This window comes from Brachypodium distachyon, chromosome 2, assembly GCF_000005505.3.
Source record: "Brachypodium distachyon strain Bd21 chromosome 2, Brachypodium_distachyon_v3.0, whole genome shotgun sequence".
NCBI lineage: Eukaryota > Viridiplantae > Streptophyta > Magnoliopsida > Poales > Poaceae > Brachypodium > Brachypodium distachyon.
Genome location: NC_016132.3, coordinates 9,619,441 through 9,630,906, shown reverse-complemented (window position 1 = coordinate 9,630,906; position 11,466 = coordinate 9,619,441). Strand labels below are relative to the sequence as shown.

The window sequence follows — 11,466 nt, the reverse complement described above, 5'->3', positions numbered from 1 at the left end:
TGTTTCAATTGTATTTGATATCTTTAATTCTGTCCAATTGAGGTATTATCGATGTATGTTAATTTAGTCGTGTCTTGGTTCCGTAACCAGCACATTATCGATGTATGTTAATTTATCTAAGTTGTCAAGTCTTTTAGTTCAAAAAACCGCAAGGATTCAACACAAAAATTGTCAATTAGTTTCAATCGGCTTCAGCGAAACCAACTGAATCCAGTCGGCCTGGCCGAAACCGACTGTTCCAGTCGGCCTGGGCGAACCAACTGGGCTTCAGTCGGCTTGGGCTAGGCCGACTGCCTCTTGCAGGACCCAGGCTCTAAGCAGCCTGGCCCAGGCCGACTGAGCCTAATCGGCCTGGGCGAGGACGAGGCCGTATCATTTTTGAAAACCGTGTATTATTTTTAAAATGATTAAAATAAATCGTATTATTTAAAAAACATTAGCCAAAAAGAGGAGGGGATACCGACAGGGGATATTTTGGTGCCGAAAAATCTGACTTGTGGGTCCATGATAAAATATGGATTCAATAGTTTAGAATTCTACTCCCTTCTCAGATACATAATGACTGTCTCAGACTTAGTACAATTTTATACTAACTTTGTACTAAATTCGAGACACTTATTATGAATCGGAAAAAAGTAGTTGTGATAACAAAAGACGTGGTATTTTGTTTCAGAGAATGAAAGGTGTGTGTTTGTGACGAAGATTTGACATTTTGTTCTCGCAATTTTTTTTTTGACATTTTGTCAAATTCCTCTTTCAAACTCCTGCAGAGCAGTCGCTATCGGCCGTTCACCAAGCCTGGGGAAAATGGCGGCCACTCTTCTCCCGACCTTATCGCCGCCGGTTTCACGTGCCGCCGCCTTCCTCCTCCTCCGAGCACCGCCAAAACCCTTACGCACTCACCATCATCTTTTCCGCAGCCTCCTCTCCTCCGCGTCCTCTCCATCAACCCCTGCCACCCTCCGCTCCCTCGCCCCCATGGCCTCCGCGGCTACCCCCGACCGCCGCGACCTCCTCATGCTCGGCATCGAGACCAGCTGCGACGATACCGCGGCCGCCGTGGTACGAGCGGTTCATTCCCTGCCCCGCTTTATGAACAATCACTTCTACTTGTGGTGGAGCCCTCTAGGTTTTGTGCTTAGAGCTTGGCTCTCTGTTGCTTGATTGGTTGCAGGTTAGAGGCGACGGGGAGATCCTTAGCCAAGTGGTCTCTTCTCAAGTAAATGATTTGTTCTGAGACTTGTCATACATAATTCTGATTCCATCAGCTAATTTTACTGCATACATATGATCCTTTACACGACGCTGATTGTCAATTTACTTCCAACGTTTGGAAGGCAGATTTGCTAGTGAAGTACGGGGGTGTGGCTCCTAAGATGGCTGAGGAAGCTCATTCTCTTGCAATTGACCAGGTTCGGCTTTTCTTCTAGAAGACAGATAGCAGTTCTGCAGATTCTGTAGTCTTTAACATTTATGCGATATGTATTTTTTTGCGGTTTATGTGATATGTATTTGTATTGCAGGTTGTTCAGAAAGCACTTGATGATGCGCATGTGTCAGAGAGTGATCTTTCTGCTGTGGCTGTGACTGTTGGGCCAGGACTTAGTCTGTGTCTTCGAGGTTTCTATTTTTCGCTCTTCTGATTTCGATCAAGATAAAGATGAATATCTTCTCTTTACCACTACATGCTACTGAAATAGGGAAATGTAGGATTCTATTGTATTCAACTTTCATGCTTGCACATGAGATGATTTGACCAATTGGGTTTTAGTCTGTATTGATGTGGCACAAATGAGTTAAATTCAACTTGAATATTTGTTATTCGCTTTGAGAATTATTTGTCTAAAATTACTGCTGATTTGTTTGAATGTCCATGTTTAATCAGAAGTTATCATATAACTTCTGATATGCCAGACTTATAGGATAGATAAATGGCATGTGTATCTAGAATTGGAAAGTCAAATTCGTTTTGCCACTTCCATGCTTCATAATGCATTACACTGTACAAGGATTAACTAAAGCTCTAGTGTTCATTCATGATTCTTTTTTTTCTTTGTAGTACTTAAGCAAAACTTTCAGGTGCAGTTCATTTTTTATCATTTATCTTCCTGGCCTTCAGCATTTTTAGCAATCTTTTCTTACATCTAGTCCGTCATTTGCAATTTCAATCTGTATAATAACTATTAGAAGTCTAGTGTGCTGAAGTGACATGTTAGATAAATACATATACTATTCACTGACCCTCTATAAGAGTCCTACTTTAAACCTTGCTGAGTAAACCGTGTATACATATACATATGTCTTTTCTTGTATGTGTGACAGTTTTGAGAGATACCTTTTTATTAGTATGACTTAATGTGAGTGTTATGCCGTAATGACCTCTCTAAATTGCAGTTGGTGTTCACAAAGCTCGAACAATAGCCAAAGCATTTGGCTTGCCTATAGTTGGAGTTCATCATATGGAGGCGCATGCATTGGTTTCGAGGTAGTGAGTCTTGTCTGCAAAATTTAACTTTGTTTTTCAAATTCATTGCTCCGCTGACATCTCAGTAAATGATGGGCAAGTTATTTGATCAGTTTATCATCACACAAAGAAGCTTATGAATTTTTTTAGGACACTAGAAGTTTTGGCATGTCAGTTTGTGAAACCAGATCCAGTAAAACATGTTTATTTTTTCTGGATCTGTTTTTACAACAGCAGTTGCAACATTGTTTTAGAATTTAGCAGTACCTATTTATATTTTTCTGTTTCTAATGGCTACAGGCTTACCCATACATTGAACTAGATGGGTAAAGTAGCATAAGCAGCAAAAAGCTAAGTGTTTTCACTTCTGCTACTTCCAAGAATTGAACGAAATGCCACTCTGTAAAACCTACAGCTTGTTGTTTGAGCAGGAACATAGTTACAACTATAAACTATTCTGTGATGATCTGTTACCAAATGGATTCTTGTAATGAACTGATGTAAAATTCATAGTTTCAGTACTTAAGATTATTTTCAACATGTTTATGCTGAAGTCCTCATTATATAAACATGAAAAGAAGAGACTAAGAAATACGCTTCACCATAGTTCTAGTGACGGTGCATGGATTGAGTTACAGATTAATGTAGTTTGATTTTTGCCAGGTTAGTGAACAAGGGCCTTGATTTTCCATTTTTGGCTCTTCTAATTTCAGGTATATGCTAGTTACAGTATTACTTCTCAGCATTATACACCATAATCTAGTTTAATTAACAGTATTTGGAGTCCCAAGTTTACAGTTGAAAGCTATAATTGCAGTAATAAGCCCCTAGAAGGTCTATGTATCTGCAGTAACATAATCCGTTTGCTGTATTTCTATGCCAAGTTACTCATGAGAGAAGCAGAACTAAATTATAATGGGAACGCTGCCGTTCCTTTACTTCATTCAAAACATCAACTTTTATCATCTTGATATATGTGATTGGTACGGGGATAAAGATTTGTCCTGAATTTGCATTAGATATGTCCATGAGAAGCAGTAGTGGCACACTGACAGTCAATTATTAATGAATGATGGGATTGGGGACACAGGACATGTGGGTTTTATGATGCCATTGCTGCATCTTTAATGAGAGAAAGACGATATGTTACATACTCAATCCATGATGTTATGCACTGGCAGTACATATTAGCTATAAAGATGACTCATGCTTGGTGGTTACTTTGACTTTTTTTTGTTAGACCCTGTATATTAAAGAAAATTTATATTGGATCTATCCGAAATTGTTTTAGGAAAAAAAACTGCATATCATAAACCATATTACAAGGGCTTAGGAAGTATTTACAATGCGCTCCATCGCAACTTTATTAAGTGCTTAATTAGTAGTCCATAATTCTATACGATCAATTTACAAACCTATATTGGGAGCGCGTTTGGATCCTTAGCTCACCTAGTTTAGGTAGGCAAGATTTCACTAGCCTATTTGAGCTATAACCTACCGTGGCAAAGCTACTCCTTTGGTTCTGTGGCTAGCTAGTCCAACTTGAGCACGTTCAAGCGGCAGTTGGCAGGGCAGCAGCCAGCAGTTCAATTTTTGTTCGCTTCTTGCCTTCGAAGGAGAGCTGATTTGGCTCTCCCAATGGAGCAATGAGTTTCTAGCCCATGCAGGCTAGTTTGCTTGGCAAAGCCTGTTAATTTTGTCTACCAAACACCTGCCCTTGTCTAGCATGGCAGTATTGACCTTTGCTTAGGAACCAAATGCATCTATCACAACATTAATAATTACGACGCATCTCCATATCGTCAATACTAATGTTCATACTGAGACCAGAAGATAAAATTATTGTTTGCTATTATTTTTACGACATTGAGCTATCTGACCAGTTAATTTTTTTAGGAGGACACAATCTTCTTATTCTTGCTCATAACCTTGGTGACTATGTTCAACTGGGGACTACCGTTGATGATGCAATTGGTGAGGCATATGACAAGTCAGCAAGATGGTTGGGACTTGATATACGAAAAGGTGGTGGTCCTGCTCTTGAAGAGCTTGCCCTAGAAGGTGATCCAAATGCTATTAAGTTCAGAGTAAGTTTTCAGGTGTACTTCTTCCACGATTTCTGTAGAGCTAAATTTTGTTCAGATATCAGTATATGACTACTCTTAGGCTGACATATGTAGTTGACTTTTCTTTTTTATACCTTCAGGTTCCCATGCGACAACACAAAGATTGCAATTTCTCTTACGCTGGTCTCAAGACCCAAGTTCGGTTGGCTATTGAATCTAGAAATCTGTATGGGTACACATCCCTTTTTATTGCAATCTTAAGATAAATACTGCCTATGTGCTCAAATGGAACTCCCTGTTTCTTTCACATTGTGCAATTGGTTTTTTATTGGTATACCTCAGGTTCAGTGTTCTAGTTCGACAAACACGACTTCATTTTTAAACTCTCTATAGTCAATAGTGTACATGCCTTTTTTTTGTTCTATTTTTAATCTCTTTCGAGTAGTAGAATTTGTAAGTTGTAACATGAAACCTGTGCATGTGGGTGTGTCCAAACTCCAAAATTTAGTAACCCAGTGTCAAACCTGCAAAGTTCATTTTAGGAGAACCTGCATAGGCTTTTCACAATATACAATGATCTATCGTGTGAATGTTTTCTATGCAAGGGTTGGTATTGCTGAATTTGGAAATCATTTAAGTGTACAATGCTTTACCTAGATGTCGAGCATTCTTCTGGATCAGATAACAAAAACGACATTAGTGGGAAGAGTGATGCAATCGATGCTTACAACAAGATACATTTTTTTGCCATGGAAAATTGGAATCATCTTATATTCTTCTCACGCAGTTGATACCGTTGCATAAATTAAACCTTGATAAACTGAACATTTCCAACCCAACCATGAAACAATTAGGTTAAGTAAACAACTATAGGACTTTTTTTCAAACAAATGAGGGTATAAAATGCATGATCTTTTATATTGCTGAAAGAAGAATTTTCACTATTCTGAAGAGGCGTTGATGCGTGGCCTACGGCCTAATTGGTATTGATTGTTAACTGTGTTGTCATTTTAATATAGTAGATGCACAGATGGTATCCCCATTTCATCTGCGACAGCAGAAGACAGACAGTTAAGGGCGGACATTGCTGCTTCTTTCCAGGTTATACATTATGGATTGTATTCATTGTCCATGAGGATTCTGATAAATTTCTGACAATTTTAACTTCTGCAGCGAGTTGCTGTTTTACATTTGGAGGAAAGATGCCAACGAGCAGTTGAATGGGCATTGAAGATGAAACCTTCTATCAACAACTTTGTAATCCATATATTTTAATTCTGGTTAAATTTGAGTTCCTTGCATTTATTTATCCAGTGTGTTGATTGATTCAATTATTAAAGGTTGTTTCAGGAGGTGTTGCATCAAATCAATATGTTAGGACTCGCTTGAATTATATTGCCGAGAAGAATGGCCTACAGCTCGTATCCCCTCCCCCAAGTCTTTGTACTGACAATGGTAATAAGTGTTTTGATATGAGCTGTACATTAGTTGTACAATTCAACTATACTGCATATTAAAGCATCTAATGTTGAAAATCAACTTCCATGCAACTCAGCACAGTTCTTGGTTTTTCAATCTAGCCTCTAGGCTGTACTATTATTACCTTTTCTTTGAAGTAGGTGAACTCATTATTCTAACTGTTTCTGCCAATTTTACTCTTAGTTATTCCATAGTTCTAATAATAATAAAGATATAACAAGTCAGATTTTCTATCATGTTGTATTTGCATAGGTGTCATGATTGCTTGGACTGGAATTGAGCACTTTGTTGCCGGTAGATTTGACGATCCACCTGCTGCTGATGAGCCTGACGATATGCAGGTAACCTAACCAAGAAGATTGCAGAGTTGAACACAACCAAGTGCATACTGGATGTGTTAAAAAAGATTAAAAACATATAATTTATAAATTAAATGTAAATGGGCGAGTAATTGAGTAAGTTACACTGTAGAAGCTTCATTTTTTATTTTTGGTTGCATAATCTTTTGTAATTAGTAATCTATTTAACTTTGTACATCAGTTTCATCATATTTTTATTTAGTTACAAAAAGGTCTACTATTCAACTATTGCCTCAGTCTAATAATCTAATTTTCTAACCATATTTTTATTTAGTTACAAAGGCTGGTTTTGCTTCAGTAAAAGAAATAAAGGTTCAAGCAGCATTCGGAGATTAGAAGAACGTAAATAAGCAACCCAATGACAATAAATTCAAATATCCAAGTGGAAACTCTGAAACACCGGTACTTCAATCAAGCTGTGTATCCATGTCCGATAGTATCCGATACAGGATATGTACCTGATACACTTGATACATATCCTCAGAGTATCGGTCAAATAAATGAAACAATAATATAAAGATGGACAATTGGTGAATACATTTGGGACACGTTTGGGATATGTCCTAGCCCAGCAAGAAATAATAAGTGCCACCGCTCCCTACATCAGTGCCCACTGAGGGAGTGGTCAGTGCCCCGACCACGAGGGCTAGGAGATAGGCATAATGGAGAGATGCTTAGGTTAAGAGCAGAACACATACTCATGAAGTTAATTGTTGTTCAAACCGTGATACATGAACTATTATTTAATGTTTTAAAATACTCAAATGTATCTGTGTACCAGCCTATATCCGTCCGAAATCGATGCACATATCTGGATTGGTGCTGCATAGAGTGGGAATATTGAATAAACTATATGAACTTGGTTTGATAAATAAGTGTTCTTTTTCTAATCCCAAATAACTGCATTTAGCTCCATTGTTGAAGCTTGATAATTTAATCTTTGAATTTGGGGACTAGCAGCACCAGGCTGCCTAATTTTCTTAATGGAAGGCACTTTTGAATCAGGGCTATTCATGTCATGAAAGTGTTTTGTACTGAGAATTGAAATTCTGATGTAGAATTTACATGCCTTATTCTGGCTTGAATTTGGGGACTAGCAGCCCCAAGCTGTCTATTTTCCTTAATTGGAATGGAAGGCACTTTTGAATCAGGCCTATTCATGTCATGGAAAGTGTCTTCTACTGAGGCTCAGTTTGGCATTGCTGAACTGTGCTGCGCTAAACTTATTTTATAAACTGTTGTGGAAATATACACAAGGAAGTAGGAAAAAGTTGGTTAGCCAAACATGAAAATAGCGAAAAGTGGGTGAAAAAAAGGGATTATGATAATCCACCGCAATGCCAAACAGAGCCTGAGAACTGAAATTCTGATGTGAAATTTACATGCCTTATTCTGATGGTTCGCTATTATCCTGCCTGATTACCGTCTTCTCTGGTACAGTATGACTTGCGTCCGAGATGGCCTCTTGGTGAGGAATATTCAGAAGGAAGAAGTGTTTCACGATCAATGAAAACAGCTCGGATCCATCCATCACTTACATCCATGATACAGGGGTCTCTCCACAAGTAGCTTAGTGAGATCATTGGTCTTTGCTGCTTGCTGCCATTGAGTTCCACATCTTTCAGTTTTGGGATCATGAATAGCCCAGCTCACCTTTTTGTTGTTGTAGAAATGCAGTCATTAGCTACAAATGCTCGAGCTGGCGAGTTGCTAGTTTGTTCATTATACATTTGAGGAGCAATATATTGATCCTGTTCATATCAATTACAAGAAAATTATTGCATTGTTTTCTATATTTTGTATATTTCTTGCGCCTCTACTTAGTGTAACTTGTAAGCCCTTAACCTGGGATCCACAGAGGTTATCTGGCATTCTGTAGCGTGTTTTTTGTATTGCTATTTACAGGCCTTGATACCAGTGAAGGTTATTGACCAGAAGAAGGATCAGGAAAAGTAGTGCTGACTCTTCTTTATCTCAGTTCTCAACCTACATGCGAAATATCCCGGTGTGATCGACAGTATCTGCGCCCACGGTGGTAGCTGTACTACTACAAAAAAGTCTTTGAAAAACTTATGGTATTAATACATGTAAATATAAGTGTACATGTAAAAATCTGTGTAAAAATAACTTGTAGGTGTCTATTTTTTCTGTTCTTGTGTACAGTAAAAATGTACATGATAAAATTACACAAATTTTTACATGCACTTTTGTACTTACATATACTAATACCACATATAATGTTTTGAGAAATTTTCAAAGGTATCCTATTGTAGATATCACTGGTGGTACCCTTCTGTATTGTCTCCTATTCTTTCCGTCCTCAAATAAGCGTACGTACATCTAGTTTTTGTTCTAAGTCAAATATTTTAAAGTTTGACCAACTTCATAAGAAAAAAGTACAACATTTATGACACCAATTTAGCATCGCTATATCCGTTCTGAAATATAATTTATATTAAACGCAGCTCCTCTGATGTACAGCTGCTGCCGTGGGGGTGGCTAACGGGTGGGCCCGGCCCCATGTGTCAGCCACAGCGTCGTACGTCAAGGGATCCTCCTCCGTTTATATTGTACCGATTGATGTTGTATAGTATATTGCTAGTCTTTTCAATAAAACTGGTCAAAGTTTAAATATTTTGAGTTAAGACAAGAGGTAGAAGTACATTTACTTGAGGGAGTACCGAGTACTTGCCTAATTCTTCTTCTTTTGTTTCAGTGCTCCTTCGAAGTTTGAAGTTCTGTTTATGTTTAACTCTGTTACATGTAGGCAAGGATAAGGCCAAAAATAAAAGATCATAATGGGAAAATGAGAATATAGTTGCTTTGGTCATGGATTATCGTGTGCATCCAAAGTGACGAGATGATGATGGACCCTCATGCGTGCCACAATTTGATTCTCCACCCAGGGTCGGCACCTACAAAAGATGAGTCCCAAGAAACGTACAGTGGAAATGTTTGCTTTCTGTCGCCACAATTACAGAGGTTGATTTGTCCACCTCTCATTGGTGGCAACTGGCAAGGAAAGAAAAATCGTTGATAAGAATCTGGAAAAAGTTTGACGTTGCTTCGAATATGCTACTACAGTACTAAAATTTTGACTTGGATCCAGAATTACAATTTCCACCTATTTAATCAGATGACCGCTGACTCACTATTATAAAGATAATTTTGCCCCTACTAGCTGAAAGGACCACTTTGCTCCAAGCCTCGTGGAGCTCTTAACCTGTATTACAAGAGGTACTTATGTTTCAGAACCCCAAAGTCCAGGCCTCCGAGGCTACCTGTTTTGGCCGCTAGGAGCAAAATAATCTTCTTTCGTTGTGAATTCGTTGACCATGAAAATGTAATTTGACCACGTCAGGAACTGGTGGCTGGGTTTGTGCTTGGAGGACAAACTCAATCGAAGGTGGATCAGTTCACTCTCTAGGCCCTGCATCTGCATGATTGATTTGATTTGTCTATTGCTACCTTTTGTTCGGGTTGCAAAGTCATTCCTCCTCGCGCCTACCATAAGCGCTGGATGCCTGATTTAGCTTATTTGGTGGGATGTATAATTGCCTGACGTGGTGGCTAGCGAGCGAGCACACGTGTGTACCACGGTTACATATACGAGTACGTGTCACCTACAGGTCGTTGTAGTGCGAATTTGTTTGCGATATCATCAAGCAAGGACAGTTGGCACGGCGCAGCTGCCTGATTGTATGAAGGAGGAGACGGCACGCAGGCGCACCACGATTATTCGTCGCCCGCGAGAGTCAAGTCTCGGCAAAAATTGAAATCGGTGGAAGAATAAAAGGAGCATATGGTTGGAGGGCCGCCGCCCACGCTCGCAGGGCCGCTGCTTTCCATGGACCGCAAGCAGCGGCAGCGGATCCATGGAAGAAAGAAGAAGAAGCAAAAGGCAACACGGATGGCAACAGCGATCCAGGCGACCTGGCGACGGCAAAAAAATACGACCCCTACAAAATAACGCGAGCGGCTGCTGCCCACCTGCTCCCGTTGACCGACCCCAAAAGCTAAAAGGCGGCTTCTTTTATGTTGGAGGTGCGCTGCTGCAGATTAATGCGATGGCGTGGAGGGCACGCGCCGGTCGCCGTCCGCTCCGGCTTTTTCTTCTTTTCTTTCTCCGTAGCCATCGATCGATCCCAATTCCCAAGCACCGCCGGTGCGACGGCCGCGTAGTTTCGATGGGATTCACTGACACGAGTTTCTGGAGGAGCCAGGCCATAGGATTTAAACGCTTACACTGAGATTTCCCTGTCACGGGACATTGCTCACCTCGCTCCGCAAGAAAATGGACTCTTTTATAAGGAAAACAGTAGGTGAATTACCTACGTCCTGCAAACATATTAAAAAAACCAAATGCAACTCTACAGCGAAAGCCAAAAGAAAAGCAAAGAAACAGAAAAACTATCTAAATGAATCAGTCCATGCTTTGAGGCCAACTTGGCTTTCTCTTAGCTACATGGAAAACCGAGAAGAACTTTTCTTCGAAGGATCTCCTGCATACGTATAAGCTTGGCTTTTTCACCTTGAAGATTACTCCCTCCATCTGCAAATAAGTATACATTTGCCTTTGTCTTTAAGTCATAGTTTTTAAAGTTTGATCACTTTTTAAGAAAAAGTAGCAGCATTTATCACATCAAATTAGTATCACTAGATCTGTCTTCAAATATAATCTCATAATATACAACTTTGATATCACATATGTTACTACTATTTTGGTACAAAGTTGATTCAACTTTAGAAATTTTGACTTATGACAAAGGCAAATGTACACTTACTCGAGGACGGAGGGAGTAGATTGTTTCTAGCCCCCCAAATACACCAGGATGTGAGCATGATGGTCTAGATACCAAAAGGAACTCCCAGCTCTCTCTTAAACTCCACAATTTCATTGAAAGGATCACTTTGCAGCTGAATGTTGGGGCAAAGGTAATTCTAGCAGGTCTTAGCAAACTTACAATTAAAAAACTGATGATCTATGGTCTCAGATAATTAATAAAAAGGCATAGAGCACACAGCCACACAGGTGTATTCTGGCAGACATAAGTTCTTCTGTTAAGCCGCCAAACTATACGGTGCCACCCCAACTATC

The 11,466-nt window shown here is 39.5% G+C and overlaps 1 protein-coding gene across 7 annotated transcripts; it reads left to right on the top strand.

The window, feature by feature from the left end:
• Positions 1 to 757: 757 nt before the first annotated feature.
• LOC100827062 (probable tRNA N6-adenosine threonylcarbamoyltransferase, mitochondrial) lies at positions 758 to 8,170 on the top strand. 7 transcript variants are annotated; one of them, XR_730316.3, is made up of 13 exons: positions 758 to 1,062; positions 1,175 to 1,219; positions 1,338 to 1,412; positions 1,524 to 1,620; positions 2,395 to 2,485; positions 3,128 to 3,177; positions 4,361 to 4,551; positions 4,671 to 4,762; positions 5,550 to 5,631; positions 5,704 to 5,787; positions 5,881 to 5,985; positions 6,262 to 6,350; positions 7,809 to 7,876. XR_730316.3 is itself a non-coding variant. In XM_010232512.3 (13 exons), exons 1-13 carry the CDS (start codon positions 808 to 810, stop codon positions 7,935 to 7,937), a joined length of 1,392 nt encoding a protein of 463 aa, XP_010230814.1. In that variant the 5' UTR covers positions 760 to 807; the 3' UTR covers positions 7,938 to 8,170. The 7 variants fall into 7 exon arrangements, 4 of the variants coding, with proteins under 4 accessions (XP_010230814.1, XP_010230813.1, XP_003567572.1 ...); XR_001406446.2 differs by having other exon boundaries at positions 759 to 1,062; positions 4,671 to 4,756; positions 5,553 to 5,631; positions 7,809 to 8,170; XR_730317.3 differs by having other exon boundaries at positions 759 to 1,062; positions 4,671 to 4,756.
• The last annotated feature ends 3,296 nt before the right edge of the window (positions 8,171 to 11,466 follow it).